Source organism: Trichoderma camerunense (assembly GCF_050948025.1).
Source record: "Trichoderma camerunense strain CBS 138272 chromosome Unknown V8C40scaffold_3, whole genome shotgun sequence".
NCBI lineage: Eukaryota > Fungi > Ascomycota > Sordariomycetes > Hypocreales > Hypocreaceae > Trichoderma > Trichoderma camerunense.
Genome location: NW_028145367.1, coordinates 1,811,267 through 1,833,874, shown reverse-complemented (window position 1 = coordinate 1,833,874; position 22,608 = coordinate 1,811,267). Strand labels below are relative to the sequence as shown.

At 50.0% G+C, this 22,608-nt stretch overlaps 10 protein-coding genes across 10 annotated transcripts; 7 read left to right on the top strand and 3 right to left on the bottom strand.

Moving 5' to 3' along the window:
• Positions 1 to 130: 130 nt before the first annotated feature.
• On the top strand, positions 131 to 2,750 carry V8C40DRAFT_262743 (P-loop containing nucleoside triphosphate hydrolase protein; the record flags this gene model as incomplete). Its single annotated transcript, XM_083219389.1, has 3 exons — positions 131 to 1,187; positions 1,240 to 1,461; positions 1,543 to 2,750. 3 exons carry the CDS (start codon positions 131 to 133, stop codon positions 2,748 to 2,750), a joined length of 2,487 nt encoding a protein of 828 aa, XP_083077255.1.
• Positions 2,751 to 3,875: 1,125 nt separating this feature from the next.
• On the top strand, positions 3,876 to 6,520 carry V8C40DRAFT_236257 (Hsp70 family ATPase KAR2). Its single transcript, XM_083214019.1, has 5 exons — positions 3,876 to 4,271; positions 4,334 to 4,518; positions 4,587 to 4,827; positions 4,895 to 6,142; positions 6,205 to 6,520. The coding sequence occupies exons 1-5, from the start codon at positions 4,134 to 4,136 to the stop codon at positions 6,382 to 6,384; spliced, it is 1,992 nt and encodes a 663-aa protein (XP_083077254.1). The 5' UTR covers positions 3,876 to 4,133; the 3' UTR covers positions 6,385 to 6,520.
• Positions 6,521 to 7,025: 505 nt separating this feature from the next.
• Positions 7,026 to 8,398, top strand: V8C40DRAFT_284504 (uncharacterized protein; the record flags this gene model as incomplete). The annotated part of the gene is made up of 5 exons (XM_083222159.1): positions 7,026 to 7,206; positions 7,286 to 7,364; positions 7,432 to 7,541; positions 7,832 to 8,198; positions 8,251 to 8,398. 5 exons carry the CDS (start codon positions 7,026 to 7,028, stop codon positions 8,396 to 8,398), a joined length of 885 nt encoding a protein of 294 aa, XP_083077253.1.
• Positions 8,399 to 10,063: 1,665 nt separating this feature from the next.
• On the top strand, positions 10,064 to 12,116 carry V8C40DRAFT_236249 (NADP-dependent oxidoreductase domain-containing protein). The gene is made up of 6 exons (XM_083214018.1): positions 10,064 to 10,344; positions 10,413 to 10,579; positions 10,644 to 10,789; positions 10,847 to 10,971; positions 11,028 to 11,574; positions 11,646 to 12,116. Exons 1-6 carry the CDS (start codon positions 10,220 to 10,222, stop codon positions 11,673 to 11,675), a joined length of 1,140 nt encoding a protein of 379 aa, XP_083077252.1. The 5' UTR covers positions 10,064 to 10,219; the 3' UTR covers positions 11,676 to 12,116.
• Positions 11,897 to 13,371, bottom strand: V8C40DRAFT_236247 (WD40-repeat-containing domain protein). Its single transcript, XM_083214017.1, has 3 exons — positions 13,341 to 13,371; positions 13,026 to 13,272; positions 11,897 to 12,962 (listed from the first exon to the last, which is right to left on the bottom strand). Exons 1-3 carry the CDS (start codon positions 13,348 to 13,350, stop codon positions 12,173 to 12,175), a joined length of 1,047 nt encoding a protein of 348 aa, XP_083077251.1. The 5' UTR covers positions 13,351 to 13,371; the 3' UTR covers positions 11,897 to 12,172.
• A 181-nt stretch (positions 13,372 to 13,552) lies between these two features.
• On the top strand, positions 13,553 to 15,283 carry V8C40DRAFT_236246 (translation initiation factor eIF2 subunit alpha). The gene is made up of 4 exons (XM_083214016.1): positions 13,553 to 13,906; positions 13,989 to 14,151; positions 14,208 to 14,415; positions 14,480 to 15,283. The coding sequence occupies exons 1-4, from the start codon at positions 13,829 to 13,831 to the stop codon at positions 14,961 to 14,963; spliced, it is 933 nt and encodes a 310-aa protein (XP_083077250.1). The 5' UTR covers positions 13,553 to 13,828; the 3' UTR covers positions 14,964 to 15,283.
• Positions 15,284 to 15,494: 211 nt separating this feature from the next.
• V8C40DRAFT_236245 (endopeptidase catalytic subunit) lies at positions 15,495 to 16,462 on the top strand. The gene is made up of 2 exons (XM_083214015.1): positions 15,495 to 15,888; positions 15,994 to 16,462. Exons 1-2 carry the CDS (start codon positions 15,608 to 15,610, stop codon positions 16,271 to 16,273), a joined length of 561 nt encoding a protein of 186 aa, XP_083077249.1. The 5' UTR covers positions 15,495 to 15,607; the 3' UTR covers positions 16,274 to 16,462.
• On the top strand, positions 16,463 to 18,436 carry V8C40DRAFT_236243 (mitochondrial carrier domain-containing protein). Its single transcript, XM_083214014.1, has 3 exons — positions 16,463 to 17,136; positions 17,265 to 17,562; positions 17,633 to 18,436. Exons 1-3 carry the CDS (start codon positions 16,906 to 16,908, stop codon positions 18,334 to 18,336), a joined length of 1,233 nt encoding a protein of 410 aa, XP_083077248.1. The 5' UTR covers positions 16,463 to 16,905; the 3' UTR covers positions 18,337 to 18,436.
• Positions 18,437 to 19,038: 602 nt separating this feature from the next.
• Positions 19,039 to 20,528, bottom strand: V8C40DRAFT_262735 (uncharacterized protein; the record flags this gene model as incomplete). Its single annotated transcript, XM_083219388.1, has 2 exons — positions 19,039 to 19,979; positions 20,057 to 20,528. The coding sequence occupies 2 exons, from the start codon at positions 20,526 to 20,528 to the stop codon at positions 19,039 to 19,041; spliced, it is 1,413 nt and encodes a 470-aa protein (XP_083077247.1).
• A 666-nt stretch (positions 20,529 to 21,194) lies between these two features.
• Positions 21,195 to 22,580, bottom strand: V8C40DRAFT_236239 (uncharacterized protein). Its single transcript, XM_083214013.1, has 3 exons — positions 22,338 to 22,580; positions 22,026 to 22,261; positions 21,195 to 21,889 (listed from the first exon to the last, which is right to left on the bottom strand). The coding sequence occupies exons 2-3, from the start codon at positions 22,190 to 22,192 to the stop codon at positions 21,325 to 21,327; spliced, it is 732 nt and encodes a 243-aa protein (XP_083077246.1). The 5' UTR covers positions 22,193 to 22,261; positions 22,338 to 22,580; the 3' UTR covers positions 21,195 to 21,324.
• Between the last annotated feature and the right edge of the window lie 28 nt (positions 22,581 to 22,608).

Sequence of the window (22,608 nt, the reverse complement as noted above, 5' to 3'; positions counted from 1 at the left end):
AGGCATTCCTCACCCTCACCCTAAACCTTTTTCCTCACCCTCTCCCTGCAAACTCGCCACGAATATTCAACCTCTTTCTACAGTCAAGCTCCAAGAACACCCGACAAAACAATCTGTGGATAGAATCGCAATGGCGCCTCCAACGTATGACGACGACGATTTCGTCGACCAGTACGACGACCTTGAAGAGGAGGAAGACGAACTGAGTCCCGAAGACAAGATTGCCATGCAAAATGGCACAGCAGAAGTGCGCAAGGCTCTTGGGGTGGAAGCAGGCAAAGTCACAGTCGCGCAGATACAGGAGGCACTATGGCATTACTACTACGACATCGATAAATCTGTCGCCTATTTGACAAAGACCTTCATTGCGCCAGCTCCGAAACCAGCGCCAAAGAAGGTACCTGAAGGTAAGCATGGCGCGCTCTCTTTACCTGCCAACCAAGCCTTGTTTTTGCGAACCTTTGGAGAAGACGATGAATCACTCGGGCACAATGCATATTTCACCACCATTTGCGACATCCATCGTCTCGCGTGCGCGTTTCCCATTATAGAGAAGCCTCAGATATCTCCGACTTTTTTCGACGATATGCCGTGGTTAGACATACCGAGGGACCGAGAAACCGTGTTTATTGAGCCGCCACGCCCACGGGGTGGGCTTATGGGAGGTAGCGGTGCCGCTCCCAAGGTGTCGAAGCTTCAAGCCCTGGCTGCGCTGCGGAAGAAAAAGAATGAGGAGAAGAAAGCTCAAGAAAAAGCCGTTCCGCTGGAAAGCGAAGTGACAAAGCTTTCCATTTCTGATACAAACAAAGAAAACATTGGTCCGATCTCAAAGCTCAAAGACCAAAGTTCACAACACGACTCGGCTGTGGCCTCTACTTTACCAGCACAGGAGAGAGCGACAGCATCAGACAACGCAGGCAACTCTCTAGCGGAAGACACCAGCTTGCCAACTATCACTGAATACAAACCCGGTGCCGATATCAAACCTGAAGAAGCAACGCCGGTAGTAGGCCACAGTCATGCTCCTTCTGCATTTGCACGGACGCTTTTCGGGTCGGTTTCAGAGGCAGACGAAACGCGCAGGCGAGATGTTTTCGCAATGCCCTATACCCAATCACCTTCCTTTTTAGCAAACGCTTTCTCCGAACCCAGCCCAGACGATATTGTGCTCGCGGCCCGGGCCAAAGGTTCGAATTTTGCTAAGGCGAAATGATGGGCTAATTCTAATTTTTGATCCAGCGGGAAAGAAAGCTCCAGCGGGAAAGAAAGCTCCAGCGGCGGCGGCGAAAGCTCCCAAGAAGTCCCAAAAGAGTGAAGAGGCATCTAAAGAAGCCGGGCTTGCGAGCAGCGTGTCAAGTCTCAAAGTCAGCGACGCCCCACCTCCCAAGAGCAAAGGCCTCGATGTTCTCAAAGAGTTTGAGCAGAGCGCTAGCAAGAAGAATGCAAGCTTTGTAGTAGTTGGTAAGTTTACCCATATCCATACCCATACTCTAGAAATTGGCCTTGTTTGAAAACAGTGTCGCTAAAGCCAAGTCACACAAGGTCACGTCGATGCCGGCAAAAGTACATTAATGGGCCGACTTCTTCTGGAGCTTAAGCTTGTGGAAGAGCGTACGGTGGATAAGTACCGCCGGCAGGCTGAGAAAACTGGAAAACAGTCCTTTGCCCTGGCTTGGGTCATGGACCAGAGAAGCGAGGAAAGAGACCGAGGAGTGACAATAGACATCGCCACAAACCATTTCGAAACCGAATCAACCAAGTTTACGATTCTAGATGCGCCGGGCCATCGAGACTTTGTGCCCAATATGATTGCTGGCGCTAGTCAGGCAGATTTTGCCATTCTGGTTATCGACGCTAATACCGGAGCTTACGAAAAGGGCTTGAAAGGACAAACGCGAGAGCATGTTTTGCTTCTACGAAGTTTAGGCGTGCAACGCCTGATTGTTGCCGTGAACAAGCTCGACATGGTTGGGTGGTCCCAGGACAGGTTTCAAGAAATCTCAGAGGAAGTCTCCGGCTTCCTGACAGGTCTGGGATTCCAAGAAAAGTCTGTCACGTTCATCCCTATTTCGGGTTTGAATGGAGACAACATTGTCAAGAGAACAGAGGATGCTGCTGGGGCTTGGTACAAGGGCCCTACTTTGATAGAGGGTCTAGAAGCCTCAGGACCGTCTACCGTACGATCCTTGAAAAAACCTTTTCGAATGGCGATATCAGAGATTTTCCGCTCGCAGCAAGGAACTACAACACTCGCTGGTCGCATCGATTCTGGTACGATTCAGGTTGGAGATGCTCTGTTGGTGCAGCCTAGCGGGGAATCAGCGTACATCAAATCCATCATGCTCGATACCGAGGCCAAGGATTGGGCCGTGGCCGGCCAAAACGTTAGCGTTGCGTTGACAAACATTGATCCCATTCACATCAAGATTGGTGACATAATTTGCCACACGACAGACCCTATCGCCATTGGTGACACGTTTACCATGAAAGCCATGGCATTTGAGCATCTAATGCCCATGCCCGTGGATCTCCATCGTGGCAGACTTCACGCTGCAGGCCAGATTCAATCAATAGCGGCTCTGCTTGACAAGGCCACCGGCGAAGTCATCAAGAAGAAGCCCAAGGTGATACAGCCCGGAGGAGTTGCTCGCGTCTTGATCAAGCTGGAGGCAAAGGTTCCTCTGGAGCCTGGACAGCGAGTTGTCATCAGAAGCGGGGGCGAGACCATAGCCGCCGGCTTACTAGAGTAAAAGCATCATACAGCATGGTTGGGTCTACATGGAATACGAGTATAATGATAGACTGGGTATATTGGAATAGCAAAACAAAACAAATGAACATTGATAGACAAAGAATGTATATCAAAGACAAGTGTTGAATTGGGTACGCAATTTGGCGACGGTGGTCCTCTCGGCGGCTGACCAGTTTCACAAGGCCGAATGCGGCAAGTGGTTTAGAAGCGCGATACCCGGCGCCTATTCCCTGCTTTGTTAGAATAGTAATACAAAGGCCATTGCCGTGGATGCCCCGCCGAGAACGGATTGCTCGCCGCTCTTTTGGAAGTTTCTCGTAGTTACGTGCCGGCTATTTTTACTAGGAAATCGTGATAGTGAGTGGAAGAGTATCACAACATCATGCTGATACTGTATACGAGTAGACTTCAGCCTCGCTGTGGCAAAATACGTGGCAATGCCGCTACGATGGATGGGATTCCAACGGGCTCTGTCGAATTCTAAGCCGGGATCCACCCGGCTGCGGCCGGTTACTCCAAGTGTGAATAGATGTTCCACGGAGCACAGAATAGGGCGGCTGTTACTCGGAGAGATGAAATGATACTCGTACATGTAAGCATAGCAACAACGTGGCCAGAACGGTTTGCCCAGCTTCCTTTTCCGTTGCCGCATTGTGCCTAATAAGCCAAGCCGCCGGGTCTCCATCAATTCACGGCCGAATTCCATCTGAGTCACGTTCTCGGAATGGCATCGAATTTCTCCCGTCAGCGCGGCGTAGTGCGACAAAGGGCGAGAGGCCACATTTGCCTTGTGAGGGGCAAAATGGGGAAATAGGCTGGCGTTGGCCGTTCACAGAAGCTCCGAGTTAGGTAGGTCGGTTGTTTGGCCGGGCCTCTGGGCGCTGTCAACGGTACATTGCACACGGCAGAGTACATACATTGGATGCAAACTCTATTGAGCATTCACACGGTGAATCATCACCAACCATCTGGTGTAGAATACAGTGTGAAATGTGTCAGATCGCCCTGTCGCTTTGGCTCCGAAAATAAGACCCCTGTCACGTGGGGCTGAATGCTCCGGGGGCCCTGTTTGGCTCGCACAGGGACCCGTGCCTTGAACCTACCTGAAATCTGGCCTTTTTGAGCCTTCTGGACACCTCAACTTTTTCTGGGGCAATTCATAAAGTGGCTGATTGTCACCTCTCGTCTTCAACCCATTTTTTTTTCTTCTTCTCTTCAGCAAAGATACCCCCTCATCTGGTTCACAAGCCGGCCCTGAGGACAAATAGAGCTCGCTCGCTGCGTTAGATCGCTGCGCATTTTCTTTTTTTCTTTCCTCTTCACAGCTGCCGTATACTTTACGCGGGGCATCTAGAGATCCTCTTCACACATATTCTTCACAATGGCTCGTTCACGGAGCTCCCTGGCCTTGGGCCTGGGTCTGCTCTGCTGGATCACTCTTCTCTTCGCCCCTCTGGCATTTGTCGGAAAGGCCAATGCCAGCGATGAGGCGGACAACTACGGAACTGTTATTGGAATTGTAAGTCGACAACCCCGCCATTAGTGTCTAGTGGCTACTTGTTAACACGTTTTCTCTCCCAGGATCTTGGTACTACCTACAGCTGTGTCGGTGTGATGCAGAAGGGCAAGGTTGAGATTCTCGTCAACGACCAGGGTAACCGAATTACTCCTTCCTACGTGGCCTTTACCGATGAGGAGCGACTGGTTGGCGACTCCGCCAAGAACCAGGCCGCCGCCAACCCCACCAACACCGTCTACGATGTCAAGTCAGTCTGAGCCCTTTGAACAAATGTAACCATCTATTTAAACGAGCAAGTTGCTAACCATTTCGCAGGCGATTGATTGGTCGCAAGTTCAACGAGAAGGAGATCCAGGCCGACATCAAGCACTTCCCCTACAAGGTCATTGACCGCGATGGAAAGCCCATTGTCCAGGTTCAGGTCAACGGCCAGAAGAAGCAGTTCACTCCCGAGGAGGTTTCTGCCATGATTCTCGGAAAGATGAAGGAGGTCGCCGAGTCCTACTTGGGCAAGAAGGTCACCCACGCCGTCGTTACCGTCCCTGCCTACTTCAACGTAAGTTTTCCTTTGGCGTCTGAAAATCACGAGAGAAAAAAGAGCGAGTTTGCTGACAGCTTGATAGGACAACCAACGTCAGGCCACCAAGGACGCCGGTATCATTGCCGGTTTGAACGTCCTCCGAATCGTCAACGAGCCCACCGCCGCCGCTATTGCCTACGGTCTGGATAAGACTGATGGCGAGCGCCAGATCATTGTCTACGATCTCGGTGGTGGTACTTTCGATGTTTCTCTCCTGTCCATCGACAACGGTGTCTTCGAGGTCTTGGCTACCGCCGGTGACACCCACCTTGGTGGTGAGGACTTTGACCAGAGAATCATCAACTACCTGGCCAAGGCCTACAACAAGAAGAACAGCGTCGACATCACCAAGGATCTCAAGGCCATGGGCAAGTTGAAGCGTGAGGCCGAAAAGGCTAAGCGAACTCTCTCTTCCCAGATGAGCACCCGTATTGAGATTGAGGCTTTCTTCGAGGGCAACGACTTCTCCGAGACTCTTACCCGAGCCAAGTTTGAGGAGCTCAACATGGATCTCTTCAAGAAGACCCTCAAGCCTGTTGAGCAGGTTCTCAAGGACGCCAACGTCAAGAAGAGCGAGGTCGACGACATCGTTCTGGTCGGTGGTTCCACTCGTATCCCCAAGGTTCAGACTCTGATTGAGGAGTACTTTGGTGGCAAGAAGGCTTCCAAGGGTATCAACCCCGATGAGGCTGTCGCTTTCGGTGCCGCCGTCCAGGCCGGTGTCCTTTCCGGAGAGGAAGGTACTGAGGAGATTGTCCTCATGGACGTCAACCCCCTGACTCTCGGTATCGAGACCACTGGCGGAGTCATGACCAAGCTGATTCCCCGCAACACTCCCATCCCTACTCGCAAGAGCCAGATCTTCTCGACTGCTGCTGATAACCAGCCCGTCGTCCTGATCCAGGTCTTCGAGGGTGAGCGTTCTATGACCAAGGACAACAACATCCTGGGCAAGTTCGAGCTTACTGGCATTCCCCCCGCTCCCCGTGGTGTTCCCCAGATCGAGGTTTCCTTCGAGCTTGATGCCAACGGTATCCTCAAGGTCTCTGCCCACGACAAGGGCACCGGCAAGCAGGAGTCCATCACCATCACCAACGACAAGGGCCGTCTTACCCAGGAGGAGATTGACCGCATGGTCGCCGAGGCTGAGAAGTTCGCCGAGGAGGACAAGGCTACCCGTGAGCGCATTGAGGCCCGTAACGGTCTTGAGAACTACGCTTTCAGCCTGAAGAACCAGGTCAACGATGAGGAGGGTCTTGGTGGCAAGATTGACGAGGAGGACAAGGAGACTGTAAGTTGAACCCAGCACAACCATTACTCCTATATGATGACCAGCTGCTAACATATAACCAGATCCTTGACGCTGTTAAGGAGGCTACCGAGTGGCTCGAGGAGAACGGCGCCGACGCCACCACCGAGGACTTTGAGGAGCAGAAGGAGAAGCTGTCCAACGTCGCCTACCCCATCACCTCCAAGATGTACCAGGGCGCTGGTGGCTCTGAGGACGATGGTGACTTCCACGACGAACTGTAAAAAAATTGCATAGATGTTTATCTTTTAGAGGAACCAAAAGAAGTTCCCTGGTGTTATCGTCGGTTATGACGCGGATATGTTTTCAGTCTAAAAAAAATATGAATGCAACTTTGCAAATGTAAAGCGAATGCATATACTCCGTATTGAGCCTTGAATCAGTAGACCATGTCTATGATGGATTGTGAAGATTAATTACGTGTAGTGTCTTGTATTCTGCATACCTCTATTACCTGGTCGAGAGCCGGAATGTCTGTACCTTCGGGCATTGAGATAGTCACTGTGAACTTGTATAGGCACACAGTTACTGGCCGATGGAAATATATTGCTACTAAAGCTATATGTTCTAGAACACTTCGTATTCTCAGACATTTCAGATCCTAATCGTTGCAACCAATCACGTAACAAAGGGTATAGGAATGTTTTTTTCGGAATCCTACTGTCAAGATTCCCTTGCATCTGTCTTGAAGTACTTCAGCCGGGTGATGCATAGTATACATACGATGTTGTAGAACTTTAATGTATAAATAGAGCGATGGCTTCTCTTGTAATTTAGCCAAATAAAGTACCCCAGGATATTCTTCACTTTTACGAATAGAGACTATCAAGCACTAATACTTACAATCCATCAATTTTCTTCCAACATGGAGCTTTCCAGGCTTGCTATGATCGTGTCCTTTCTCGCTGGAGCAGTGTTAGCCACTCCAGTAGGTCTTCCAGCAGGTCCTCCGGTGATCATTAGAGTATTCCCTTCGGTCCGTGTCTGCAAAGACGTGAATTTTGGCCCCCCTTGTAATACTGTGCTATCTAATTACAATGAATGTGGTAAGTTTCCCTTAAATGCGCACGGAGCCACTGCCGTAAATCACCAAACAATAATATAGTTGGCTAATCTATCTCAAAGTCAACGTTCCGGATGGCTACAACGACAAGATATCCTCCCTACAGCCAAATCAAGTGGCCGGAAACTGTCGTTTCTTCCAGTAAGTTGCAGTTCATGGGTTCTTCTTGAATCGTTCTACAGTATAGAGCAATTACTAATAGATATAGACATATCAACTGTAATGGCCCATCGTTTGACTCTCTATATCCTGGATTTGACGACCTTACCACTCAACTTCCCGAGTTCAATGATCAGATTAGTTCTTGGCAATGCTATGGTCGGCTGCCTGCTCTTAACGGCCCCGTTCCTATAAAATAAACACAAGTGGGCATCAAACTATGTGCCACTCTCTGCACTCAGTCAAATAGCTTAGCTATAGTCAACTGCTGACGAGGAATTGATTACATGATAAAGTACATTTGTAGTTGCCACCGTGATATAATTACTCACTGAAATCTATCGATTAACATAACTCTTGAAAGTATAGATCGTTCTGTTGAATTATACCGATGCCAACGATATATATAACTGATCCGTCACGCATAAAGCAGCTGCAACCCACTATAGGGCATGTAAAATCTGGAACAACATTCAACACTCAGCTTGGCCTCTTGGGTTCTTGGGTAAGGAGTTGCCCATTTGAAGAATTTGGTGAGAAATTTGTGGGCTGGTACAATTTGCTAAGGTTGTTCATCGAAGACGCGCTGGCAGCAGCAGAGGTGCTGGCCAAATCAGGAATGTTCACAAATTTTGCACCGTCACGCTCAGAAAATAGCAAGCATGGAGACAATGAAGCGAGAGATCTCTATCCAAAGTCCAGCTTCGAGAACTGTTATATGGAAACGTTGCAATGGGTGGGGATGGACAAGGATAAGCTTGAGGTTGGCAAACCTATTCGAGACGATGGATCTGGAATAGCAAAAGGACATCAAAGGTATCCTGTTTGAGCTTCTGCATCTGCTTTTAGATACCACTAACATATACAGAGGGGAAGAGTCTCGATGCAATTCGATCTGCGACGCCGATATCACGGTATGTGCCGGAGTCGGCCTTCGCGTTCCAAGCGCTGATGAAAACACCGCTCGACTTGAGAATCGCAACTTCTGGAGTGCCAATGGCAAGCCAACTCTGTAAACTGTCGACGAGAAGAGTGCTGTGGAGAAACTTGTGGCTGGATTGCGAAGCTGGTGGAAGCTACTCACAGAAGAGATAGCCTGTAGCTCTGGCATAATGAGACACCGAGGTCTAGCTTCCAGTCCTGAGCTGGATGAGATCCTAGCAGCATCTCAAAATGCAATGTCTGGAAGGCCAAGTCAAGTTAATGCGGCCTATCAGGTTCTCCGGAGAGGCGTTAGTCTTTGAGCTGGTAGCCTCAACAAATGCCTGGTGGAAAATATATGGCGACAAGTGTGCATAATGGAATATCCAGAACGTCCTTATACAGCTTTACCAAAATAAGATTATTGAATAACGAAGAAGCCGGGATGATGATGGTCCTATGGTCAACAATTATCGACATCCGCAGCGACGATCGTATCCAGACAAAAGAGATGGCTTGAATATTATCCGAGTGACATCCAAACTAGTGACAGAGGCGCATTTGTCCAGAATTTTGGAACTATTTCTTGTAAAACTATAGCTTTTCCGCCGGTTGAGTTGCCAGGCGCATAGCTTTTCCGTTGGACGGAATTCTTGTTGATTCGTCGCTTCAATTGCTTTGTGTGTGTGTGGATGGCTGGACAGTTAGTTGGCATGCAACATTATCCGTTTTGAATCAGTTTCAATGGCGATAGGCTGAATGAGTCCTTGTGTTGCGAATTCATAGCCACTTAGGTCCCCAAATAGATGCAAACCTCTTTCTGGTTTCCGGATATAGTCTGTTAGAGAGTGGTGATGTGCGTCTGTCTCTAGGAACAGCGACGGGCAATGTTGGCTCTTTAGGCCCTGATTCACGTCGCACTTCGGTGTTAAAATCGTAGCATGGATAGTACCTATGTAGTCTTGGTTTAGGGTTGCAGTAGTCCATGTAGATAGTGACATATAATTATACCAAGTCCGAGGGCACTTACACGGGATGCAGCCCGTCCTATTAGGCAGATTTAGATCCATGATCAGTCGATACATACGCCACGATTTGTTTAGAGGCGGAGTTTCCCCTCTCAAGCCTTTGATGCATCACATCACCGTGCATTTCAGGGGCCCGGACAACTCGCCGTTGTGTTTTGCTTTTATGGATTGTTGAGACAGCATGAGCTTCTGCCACCAACAACCCCGCTTCACAAGTCCGAAAATATCACCAAGTCCCGGTGTTTGGCGGCCCGAGGTGCCCCATCCGGATGCGCCTTGCGAAACGTCGCATTTCTAATTCGGACTTTAGAATGGAGCTGAAATGCAACCTACCGCATGGAATTAAGAGATTGACCGAGGGCTGTGCGGACTTGAATTTTAAAGGAATGAGAACCTTTGTCCTAGGTTTTAGTACAGGGCACAGCTGTTGTACATGCAATAAACGCCTGCTTGCGATTGGTTCTCTGCTGCATGCAAGGAGCTCATGTACTTGCTGCTGTTGCGTCTGGCCATTGGCACCCGCAACAACTGCCCGCTTGGATCGCCTCAACTCGTTGCAACTCTGGAGTGCGATTGCCCATCTTGCGTGTCCCAAGTCCGCCACGCCATGAGCCAATTTTTGGCCAGAGCACCGTCTTGGGCGGACTTGGCGAGCAGCAGCTGTTGCATCCTGCGTTTGCGTTTTGCAGCTATAAAGCGCCGCAGCTCCTCGCCATCAGTTCAGCTTGAACCCATCTCCTCAACTGACCTTCTCCTCTGACAGTGAAGCACATTCCCGCAACCTGACTATATCACGTTGCTCGGAGATTAAAAGCTTAAAAAAAGAAGGAAAGATACCTACACAACCTTGAAAGTATCTAAAAGGAACCACATCACCGACTCGTCAACATGAGCTACTTCCCTGGTCCTCCTCCTCCCGTGAGCCCGCTCAACCGCTACCGGTTGCTGTCACCAAATGCCTCGGTGAGGGTCAGCCCGCTATGCTTGGGCTCCATGAACTTTGGTTCAAATTGGTGAGTATATGGCTTAATGTTCAACGTGGAAAAACAAAAACATAGTGGTTGCTGACTTTGCTTTATAGGAAGGACTTCATGGGAGATTGCGATAAGGCAGCCTCGGAAGCCATCTTGGACTTTTTCTACGAACAGGGTGGCAATTTCATTGACACTTCAAACAACTACCAGTTCGAGGAGTCCGAAGCCATCATTGGTGATTGGATGAAGAAGAGGGGAAACCGCCATGAGATGAGTATGTCTCATCGAAGATCAAGCTGCTCATCATCCAACATCAGTTCACTAAATATCTTGTCTAGTCATCGCAACAAAGTACACTACCTGCTACAAATTGGGACCCGTTCGTCCTCATATCGCGGCCAACTTCACCGGAAACGGAACAAAGAGTCTCAACGTATCTGTTGAGGCCAGTCTGAAGAAGCTGCAGACTGATTACATTGATCTGGTGAGGCAATCTACGCTGTGCTATTGGTTTCTGGATCATGATGCTAATCCGTCATAGCTTTATGTGCATTGGTGGGATTTCGGTACCTCGATTCCTGAGGTGATGCAGTCATTGAACAACCTTGTTGTGTCTGGCAAGGTTTTGTATCTGGGCATCAGCGACGCTCCCGCCTGGGTGGTGAGGTAAGTTTGCGCAGAGTTCGTCTTTGCCAGCGAGTCTACTGACAATTTGATTACAGCAAGGCAAACGAATATGCGCGAAACCACGGGCTGCGTCAATTCTCCGTCTACCAAGGACTCTGGTCCGCAGCCAACCGCGATTTCGAGCGCGACATCATCCCCATGTGCAAGGACGAGGGCATGGCTCTCGCCCCCTGGGGATCTCTCGGCTCAGGCAAGTTCAAGACGGAAGAGCAGCGCAAGGCTGAAGTCGGACGCAAAGTACAGGCTACTGAAACCGACATTCAGGTCAGCAAGGTGCTTGAAAAGATTGCTGCGCGTAAGAACACGGTTCTCACGAGCGTCGCTCTGGCATATGTTACTCAAAAGACCCCTTACGTCTTCCCCATTGTTGGCGGAAGGACGATTGAGCACCTCAAGCACAACATTGAGGCCCTCACTCTGCAGTTGACTGAGGAGGACATTGAAGAGATTGAGAGCGCTTACCCCTTCGATTTCGGATTCCCTCACAACATGATGTGGGGTGGTAAAGCACCAGGACCGTCCCAGCAGAAGATTTGGCTCCTTGAATCTGCTGCTCACTATGAATATGTCTCGGAACCCAAGGTAGGTTTTGCCCCCGTTTAGCATTATCCAGCAATGATGTTTGAGATCTAACAAACTGTTTGTTTCTGCAGGCTATTGCACCGACAAAAATAGGAGAGTAGAGCGTCCGCTTTAGGTCGTCGTGCTGGAGATGGTTGCCAGGACGCCAAAACACTCAGCAGATCCATCATGAGCATGGTATGCATAGTGGCGCCGGCCCTGGCTGGTGAATGGGAGGAAAAGGCGAAATATTTTGAGAGCCGTTGATGCCAACGTCGTTGATCATTATTACAATACTTGGGTAATGAGAAACGAGGGGTTAAGGATACGCAACCTTGAACTGGGTATGCCTTGCTTGGAGCATTTAGCTAGTTGTATTAGGATATTAAACAGCAATACATCGCTTCAGCTTTAAGAGCTAATGTGTGACATGGGCACGACGGTGAGGGAGATGACCCGAGTTGAGATTGGTAACCATCTCATTGTATTAATGGGTATCTACATTACCTATTTTGGGTTGTGCATATCAACTGTCACATGGCTATCATCAAATACAAATATCCTATATCCCACCCGAACGCCGACTCGGACTGGCCTTTGGTTCGCGAATCATGGTCGTTTATTTGGCGCCTTTGCCCTTTGCCTCGTTGTCGCCCAGCTCTCTGATGAAAATTGACGTCTGTCCAGCGCCGCTGTAGTCGTTCTGCCCAGTCTCAAATCCGGGGCATACTCCGACAGCTAGATATTTCCCATCATTCGAGAATGCCAGGGCGGCAACGTTGTTGGGGAACTTCTGATATTGTTTTAACCTCCTCTTGGCCTCTGCATCCCACAAGGCCACTGTGCCGTCACCGCCTCCCGACGCAAATGTTCCGTGGACAGAGTGGAACGCAAGAGCATTGACGGGATAAACGATATCTCCATCGCCGTCGGGGGCTGCCTGTCTGTGGCATTTGAATGCATATTTCCTGGCCTGCGACTCAGCGGTATCCTCGAACCACTCGACCGCAACACGGCCCTCAATGCTGCTGGTGGCGTATCCGGCATCGTTGGGCATGCAAGACACTGCGCGAGTGAGGTATCTGAGAGACGACTCGCGCTGTTGCCAGGGCTTCAGCTCGGTGCTGCCGGTACGGAAGAGCTCGACGATCGAGTTTATGTCGTAGATGTTGATGATGCGGCCCGTCATGGCAACGACAACCTTGCTGGGGCTACCAGCCAGAGCTTGAGGTTTGCCCGGAAGGGTAATGGTGATGGGGGTGCTGGAAGGGTCGTTGAGGTTGTGCAGGTTGAGAGTGCTGTCCCAAGACGCAGAGATGAGGATACCGTGCGATTTGCTGTATACAACGCGGCGAACGGGAGCGGTGTGCTTGCTCAGGGGAGTTAATTCTCCGGTATCGAGATTGAGGCTGTCATTCCATGGTTAGCAGATAGCTCAGCGGTCGCTAACTCGTGATCGAGGGTAGCAATACCGGTTGACCGTCCAATCCATGCCCGCGGTGAAGGCCTCATTGTCGTTAGCGCCGAAGCAGACGTCTAGAACTGGAGCGCGGTGCTCATATGTGTTGACGAGGCTTGAAGCCTCTGGGCCGTTTGTAATGTCATAGTAATACACCTTGTTGTCCCAGGATGAGACGAGGAGCTTCGTTCCTGAGTCGGGCGCGAATGCGATGGACGATACCGCGTCGCCGGGAGGCGGTGAGAGCTCGTATTGCGTTGCTAGCCCTTTGTCAGTGATCTATCGAAAAACATCAAGTCGCAATTGCCAGACACCGCCGCGAACGTACCTGGAGCCATTGCCAATGCCCACGCTCTGCTATGACGATTCAGCAACTCCTTCCAGGTTGGAAGCTTTGGATGTTTACTTTGGAGGTCACGTGCAGATAAGCCAGAAGCATGGCTGTGGCGTGGGCATTGGCGTTATCGACCGAAGCATGAGCCACAACCACCCCGCCACGAAGGTTTGGCTCAAGCGCAAAATACTATCAAAATTGTGACTCCTCATCCCACTTCGAATCTTTTAGAAACGTAGCGTATACAGAAGCTCTGTCCTTCCTACGAGTCGACATCGAACGAGCCTCGTTGCCCGGAAAGTCTGTCCGACCGTCGTTTTCGAGTAATTCAGCAATTTCCAAGCGATCGCCTTGACACTCGCGTGAGCAGCTACGAGAGAAAGTTTTGGGTCCTATAAAAAACCAGCCCCCACTTCCTATCTTCCTCCTTCTCGCCAACCGACTCCCATTTCCCCAGATTATCGTCGAACAACACCGCCAAGATGTCTTTAACAAACTGTCGGTTTTACGAGGAGAAGTATCCGGAGATTGACAGCTTCGTGATGGTCAATGTCAAGCAGGTGGGTTTTTACTCCGGATTCGAGAGAGAGACGGAGAAGGAAATGCACGGAAAATCTGACAAAAAATTGAAATAATGGATAGATTGCAGAGATGGGTGCCTACGTCAAGCTGCTGGAGTACGACAACATCGACGGCATGATTCTGCTTTCTGAGCTGTCCCGAAGACGTATTCGAAGTATCCAGAAGCTGATCCGAGTCGGACGCAACGAAGTTGTGGTGGTCCTCCGTGTGGACAAGGAGAAGGGTGGGTTATAGCCATTTCCCAAGATCGAGGAAAACGAGGCTCATATTAAATTGCAGGATACATCGATCTGTCAAAACGACGTGTTTCGCCCGAGGATATCGTCAAGTGTGAGGAGCGCTACAACAAGAGCAAGATGGTCCACTCCATCATGCGACACGTTGCCGAGAAGACCCAAACTCCCATCGAGTCTCTATACGAGAGCATAGCCTGGCCTCTGAACCGCAAATATGGCCATGCTATTGACGCTTTCAAGCTGTCCATCACGTACGTGGCCAATGTCAAACATTCTACATTTTTATATATGAGTAGCAGGCTAACGTGGATGTAGCAACCCCGAGGTGTGGGAGGAGATTCAGTTCCCCAACCAGGTTGTCGACGACGAGCTGAAGCTGTACATCAGCAAGCGACTTACTCCTCAGCCCACCAAGGTCCGTGCCGACGTCGAAGTTACCTGCTTCGGTTATGAGGGCATCGACGCTGTCAAGGCTGCTCTGCGAACCGCCGAGGCCAAGAACACAGAGTCCATGCAGGTCAAGGTCCGACTTGTTTCGCCGCCACTTTATGTGCTTACCAGCACATGTCTCGACAAGGCATTGGGCATCACCCGTCTGGAGGAGGCCATTGTTGATATCCGAACGAGCATCGAGGCAGCTGGTGGCAACCTGACCGTCAAGATGGAGCCCAAGGCCGTTACCGAGAGCGATGATGCCGAGCTGCAGGCACTCATGGAGAAGAGAGAGCGCGAGAACGCCGAAGTCAGCGGTGACGAGAGTGTCAGCGACAGCGACGACAACATTCCCGAGACAATCTAAGCTGTCTCACAGCTCTATGCCAACAGCGATGAAAACTGCGGTTCTACACTCGGGACCGGGGGAAAGCGGATACCATCTTTTACAAACAAAAAAGAGGAAGGAAAAAAGCCGTCAGCGCTCGTATTAAAATGAGAGGCATGAGCCTAGAATTTGGTTTAGGAAGCTTTTGTGGCGGGTAATGGCGTCGTTTTGCGTGATGGACGGTGGAAAAGCCGTGGATTTCGGCATTTTTGTAAGGGGTAGATTTTGGCAGAGACTCTGCGACGTATGATTTACGTGGAGAATCTAGGTATATGAAAAAAAAAAAGCCATAAAAACAATCAACAATGTTAAATTGCGCCATGTATTGTGTCTGTAGATGTGATGATGGAGGATTGGTTTAAATTCCGAATACATGTTCAATGTGGTGTTTCAATGCACTTGTGAAGAGGTCACTGAGGCTCTACTGTGGGATGAGCTAACCCCACCACTAAGCAACTTTTTTCCAAATCAGTACTGGCAAAGGGCTTAAGCTATTTCTAAGATTGTCAACGCTCTTTATGGATTGATCTACTGAGCTGCTCACTGCTCTGCGACGACATTTATATAAGCTATATTGGTTTTAGGATTTCTTTTTCACCGCAGTATTCCTAGGGAGCGCCTTCATGGCACTCAATTCACTATGGGCACGAATAAGAGGTAGCGCAGCCGGAGGCACTCCAAGCTTCTCTCGAACCACGGCGCTGAACCTCATCGGCTTTGCGACGTGGATACCGGTGATTGCGTGGTTCAACCTGCACGTGGCTGAGCTGACGGTTGTGGACGGGTCATCAATGTATCCGTTTATGAATGCGGATAGGGATTCGTCGCTGCGGAGAGACGTCGTGTTGAACTACAAGTGGTCGCCGCAGGAGGATTTGCAGAGAGGGATGATAGTGACGTTGAGGTGAGTTTGTTGCGATCCATTTTATGGCTTGAGATCAATTTACGGATGCTGCAATATATGATATTTACGAGATTGGAATATACTGATGCAATCGTGTCATCGTAGGAGCCCATTTCATCCCGAGGTGATTGCCGTCAAGAGGGTTGTCGCCCTAGAAGGCGATGTCATCAAGACAAAGAAGCCATATCCCGTTCCAACTGTCAGGATACCGCAGGGACACGTCTGGGTGGAGGGAGATGGTCCGCCAGGCTCAAGTCTGGACAGCAACACGTATGGGCCAATTTCAAAAAGATTACTGACGGGGAGAGTGACGCATATCGTGTATCCGTTGAAGAAGTTTGGGCCTGTCCAGTGGTGGGAGCATGACAGGCCTTTGGTGGAATGATCAAGTGCGGGATACCTACCATGAAGGGATTCAATACTACGGGAGTGTGTACATGTATGATAGTGATAGGAGCTGCTACACATGCATTTGGGCGGCGTCTTTGGCAGATGGATGTATCATTAGTTTAGAAACAAATACCACTGTATCAATTATAGCATTGGGTTGAATATGGTAGGGAGAGATGGGACTCAACGTCATGGCTCGTTGACCGAAGCAAAACCCCGTCAATTCACCGGTCACGCCACAGCGGATCAGCACGTGTGGCGCAGCCTAACACCCAAAACCGCCTATCAGGAGGCTCAGGGCAAAAAGTTCTCAGCGAAGCGTTCGGGAGCCCACGCGACCGCCCAAGGCATCGAGACCCTTGGAAAAGAGGCTTTGCCGTTGAATTCGACCTTTTCACCATTGCACTTTTGCTCTCCCGCTTGTTTCATTTCGGCCGTCGAACAAGGGGAGACAAGTTTTGTTCCGAGTTGCGACTTTGCGCTGCCGTGCGCCGGGCTTCTGTTTTTTCCCGTGGACCCTTTTTTTCTTTCTTCTTTTTCTTCTTTCGTCATTACTTCCTCTTTCGCATATTACCTTATACAAAGCCGAGAGTCTCTCAATTGGGCACTCTTTCTCCTCTTTCACAAATGTCTGAAGGCCTCTCCAGCTCAGAGCAATTCCCCCTTGCCGGCTTCAATTCTGCGACCGCAAAGCCCGACGGCGCGACAACCAGCGATTCCACTGCGGCGGCAGGCCGTGACACTGCCCTGGAGCCTCGTCATGCCGGCCATTTCTCGATAGCCTCGTCCGACAGCCAATCTGTTCACGCCATGCAGGGCCAAGATGTCGAGGCTGAGGGTCGGCCGCCATATATTCACGTTGGTCTTCCTTCCTTGTTTCCTTTGCTATTCGGGGCTATGACGTTGTGGTTGATTTTCGGGTTCTCGCAATGAGGGGTCCCTTTTTTTTGTATGTGTGTGGTGGACTAACGGTTGGATCTTGTTAGGCAATGATTGCGGGAGGCCTTGGAGGCTCAACAGGTGATATGCTGATGCATTCACTGGATACCGTCAAGACGCGACAGCAGGGAGATCCCCATTTCCCACCGAAATACTCTTCCTTGGGACGATCCTACCACACCATCTGGCGGCAGGAGGGCATTGCGAGGGGCTTGTACGGAGGCTGGCTCCCAGCGTTGAGCGGTTCATTCCCAGGAACGCTCATGTTCTTTGGCACATACGAATGGAGCAAGCGGTTCTTGATAGATCACGGCCTTAACCACCATCTCGCTTATCTCTCAGCGGGTGAGTCACAATTGGAACAAACCTGCGATTCCTCGCTGTTCATGCGAAACTAACCCTCCCCCCTTTCTAGGATTCCTGGGAGACCTGGCGGCTTCCATTGTCTACGTGCCATCCGAAGTCCTCAAAACCCGACTGCAACTGCAGGGACGCTACAACAACCCCCATTTCGTCTCCGGCTACAACTACCGCGGCACTCTCGACGCCGCACGCACAATCATCCGAACAGAGGGCACCTCTGCGCTCTTTCACGGCTACAAGGCCACGCTATATCGAGACCTGCCCTTTTCCGCGCTGCAGTTCATGTTCTGGGAGCAGTTCCAGGCTTGGTCAAGAGTGTACAAGCAGAGTCGCGACATCGGCGTGCCCCTGGAGCTCCTGACCGGCGCCGCTGCGGGCGGTCTCGCCGGCGTCATCACATGTCCCCTCGACGTTGTAAAGACTCGCCTGCAGACGCAGGTCAACATTCCTTCCGAGCGCGAACATTCACATAGGCCCAAGGACCCCAACCCGCAGAAGCGACTGATATCCACGTCGTCACCAAGCACGCATAGACCCAGGCCCGGCGCTATCGCGCTCAAGACGTCGTCCGTCTTCACCGGACTGAGGGTCATCTACCATACCGAGGGTATGAGCGGCTGGTTCCGCGGCGTTGGGCCCCGTGGCGTGTGGACTTTTATCCAGAGCGGCTGCATGCTCTTCTTGTATCAGCGGCTGCTTCATAAACTGGAGGTTTGGATGCCTCTTGAAAATCCCGAGAATGAAGCAGCACTGTAAAAAAAGAAGAGATTCTTGCTTGCTCAATTCTTTTCTTCATTTGCTATTTTTAATTTTCTTTTTTTGTACATTGACAGTGAGCATTATGATGCGAAGACATACACACCCAGCATTGCGGAGAGGATAAGCGAATATCGAGAGGCGATATTACCATGTATAAATTCACTAGATGGAGAGAGGAAGGGGGTGAGGGAAAGAAGAAGAAGAAGACTCAAGTTTTACAAAAAAGAATGGGGGAAGACTGATTGGAAGGATTTGGAGCGGACCCGGTCACTTTGTGTGAGGCGTTTTAAGGGGGTTTAGAACTGGGATGATAAGATGGCATTCTTTGATATATGATATAGAAAGAGGGCATGGGAAGGACATACGTGCCAAATCTCCAACATGTGTTATTACTACCATCCACTCGCCATTCAGTTTGTGTTTTGCTTTGTTAAATATCACTGTATTCTAGGTCGATGCATTAGAAAGGGGAGCTTTATTTATACATACCACTATCTAACGCAGGGAAACAACATGAACCAAAGGTATCTCATCTCAGACCGGACCAGACCAAAAAAAAGACCAGATGCAAACAGACGTCATATCAAAAAACATCAATGCCACGAACAGAAATCTCAGGCATTTACAGCAACGGTATCCTCAACAACCTTCTCTTCTCATACCTCTACCCCTTTCAAAAATAAACAGAAGAGAAGAAAATCAAGCATCCGGATCACTCTCCTCAACAACTCCCTCCTCCTCAAAATCCCCCATCCTCTTCATCATGTCGTCCCTCGCAAGACACGTCGCAATCGCCACCGTCAAGGCATTCCACACGCCCAAGCTGCGGTTCTGAAAGTCCATATCTACGTGAAAGTTGATAATCATGTCGGCGTCTTCTTTTGAAGCGTCTGCGGTGAGCAAGATGACAGAAGTGGCAACTATAAAGAAACCGAACACGACGGGCGGTGGACGAATGTATGATGTTGGAGGGGGTGGTGAGTGGAGCGTTGTTGTTGAAGCCATAGGGATGTCTGCCATTATGATGTCGTCGTCTGAATCGTCGAATAGTTCCCGCTTGATTGCGATTTCGTTTTCTTCCTCTTTGTTCTCTCGCTTAACGTATACTCTACTCTTTGCCTGGCTGTTTGGCTCATCATCCCCGCTGTTAATGACGGATGTTTCTCCATGGGATTCTGGCTTTATGACGGGCCGCCGTAGTAGTTGGAACAGTCTACTCATAATTCGTGAGCCAAATGTTCTCCACGATCTGCTTCTGTTGCCACCGGGTTGCCGCTCGACGGAGGCCTCTTCTTCAGTCTTTATTTGCGTCTCGACCTCCTTGTCTACATCCATGTCAGTTGAATAGATTCCCTGCTCTGTCTTGATGGCGAGCAGTTCTCGGTGTGCTTGTGCTAGCTCCCTCATGCGTGTCTCGATAAAGGCCGCCAACGTAGACCCTTCGCCGTTCCTATCGACGACCTCGACTATAGTGTTGGGGGTGTATTTGAGATGGCTGTAGCCTCCGTCCTCAGCAGCCCAGCTGAGGTAGTTATTCAAGGCTTTCTTAATTCTTTGGGGCACCGTTTGTCGCAGACCCGACTGGCAGTACGTGCGGACGCTGGCAGTGAGGTCGATGAGTCGTGTCAACGCCCTGGTTGCTGCCTCCCGTGTCAGTTTGAAAGCTCCGTCTAAGCAAATAAAGAAAGGAAAAAGAAGGGGAACAGAGATCCCTTACCTCGAAACTCGCCCAGTCCACTCGCGTGCGCATACACAATCGGCTTCACCCCCTCTCTCCAACAAAACAAATCCCCCGAAACAGGAACGCCCCGGAAATCAACCTCCCAGTGCAGCGGCAACAGCGGAATCTCCTGTCGTAGGAACAGAATCTCAAACAGCCGCTCCTCCAGCCTATTCCACCGCTGGCTGCCCAGATATCGCCTCTTCTCCTCCTCCATACTATCCAGGATCGTACTATATACGAGCCGCTCGCCGTCGTCCCCGTCTCCCCATAGTCTCATCAGTGACTGGTTGACTTTCCGGGGCGACTTTGAGCAGCGGTAGGGAGAGCTTCGGGGAGTGGGAGTGCGTTTCTTGGGCGACTTCTTGGGCGACGTTTTGTGGTATCGCCGGTTTCTTTTGCGTCGAAGGGGGGTGCTGCTACGGCTCTTGTGAGGCGAGGCCGAGATGGTTTGTGTTTTCGTCTCCATGGTTGGATATTTGTATGTAAGTAGGGATTGGAGAGTTCTGGAGATTGCGCATGCTGCTCGAGGACGGTGTTGACGATTGAGTTCGACGTCCCTTTTCTATGGGTGGACGAAGTGCGTTTGCGGATGACTTGGGGCGAGATTCGGTAACTTGGCTGGATCAATGCGATTATAGGGTGTCTCGAGCACTATGTATGTGCTGTGGAAGGCAATTTTGCAGTGCTGGGCAGCTGCGTACCTAAATGCAGTGAGGATGCCAGCAGTCAATTGCAGCTGTAGGGGGCCGAACCCTCCAAACAGGCGGAATATATGTTCCATGAGACTAGAAGCATTGAACAGCTTCTGCAGGAGATGAAACAATGACATGTTCAACATGAATTATTGCTTTCATGTCATCAACTTGTTGGTTTCAGTCTGTAAATAGTAAGTCCATGTAGACAAAGGGGGTGGGGGGCTGCAATTCTCTCTTTAATATCCGTAACAAGACTCGACAAAGCCCATTCTGAACGAAGTGCAGAGACCACAAACAGAATTGCGACTGTCACTGTTCAGCTCGCCACTTTTCATTCATTGAAGTTGACAGCTCTAAAAATGGCTCGCGGGAGGGTAGCAGCATGCAGCTGGGGTCAATGATTGCAGTGAGTCGAGCAGCCATGGAATAGCGTTTGCAGGAAATCGGATTCTTATTCTGCAGGGACTAGGGCTCAATTTATCTATCGCCAAAATTGCATCTCGGTGCTCTGGGCAGTTCAATACTCTTCATCCATCGAGTGAATCCTCATTCCATCTACAAGCGCACTCAGTCCTTTTTCTCCATGTACGGCAAACACGCCTCATAAATCTCCTTGTAACCAGGACACTCCACACTCCTCTGGAACACTCCCTCGTCAATCACTTTCACGGATTGAAGAGATCCCGCAATGAAGAAATCGCTGTAGCTCGGTCGAGCACCGAGTATAAATGGCCCAAGCGCCTTGTTTGTCCGCATCAACTCTCCAACAGCATGCCGATCAGCATCGACCGCCTGCCAGCGCTCCTCTTCGCCCGCCAGCAATTCTTCTAGCGTTTTCCCAAATCGACTCTCGCGAGAGCGTCGGAAGTACTCTTGCGCTCGTGGTGACAGGATGTGAACCTCGCGCGGCATTGCCGACCTGTAAAAGGTTGGGGCAACCAACGAGCGTACCTTGGCTTCAATTTCGGTGCCCAGTTCCGAAGTGAGTGGCACCGCAGGGTCTGGATAAGTCGACTCTAGAAATTCTGAAATGGGTTTCGAGTCCATAATGTATTTGTTGGTTGGCAAATGGTGGATGGTGGGCACCGTGTAGTTGAAATTCCCAGAGGCAGGGTCATGGGGAGGCAGACCGCTATGTTCCATGTTAACTAGAGTGCTTGAGTTGCATATTTATATATCGAGAGTGTAGTAAAGGGCCGAGAGGGAATTGAACAAAAAGAACAGTCTCAAAATGGGAAAGATTTGAAAGAGAGACGAGTGAAACTCACAGTCCCTTGAGCGTAGGCTCGATATCCGGCATCTCGAGGAAGACTGTCTTGTAGGGAATTCGCTTATAGTTGAGCAAGAGTCTAATACGCCAGACGACAGGTGAAAAACAGACGTCCTTGATGCAAGCTAGGTCATATAATATGATCTGGGGTTCGGAGTCTGCCATGTTGAGTGCGATATAGTGGAAGCTTCAAATCGAAAGAGATAAGGTATGAATGTGGAATCTAGCTCCTGCCTGGTGATTGTAGACAGAAGGGGAACTAGCTAAGCCACAGGTTTCAAACGATAGATATAGAAAAACATGTCCATACAATTTGCGCTTCTTCTATACGCAATAATCACACAAATGTCTCAACAAAAAATGAGAGGTTATTCGGTTATGTCACTTAGATCCTTCGTTGAACTTGGCGATCATGAACGGCTGCCATTGATGCATATGGAGGGATATATTGAGCCAACTCGTAACGTGTTATTGGCTCATTGGATAAACGGATGAATAGCGACGACTAGGAGCACTATTTAGGAACCATCCAATTATACATTATGCATGCGCTTTGCATTGATTGAGATGCCAATACGATA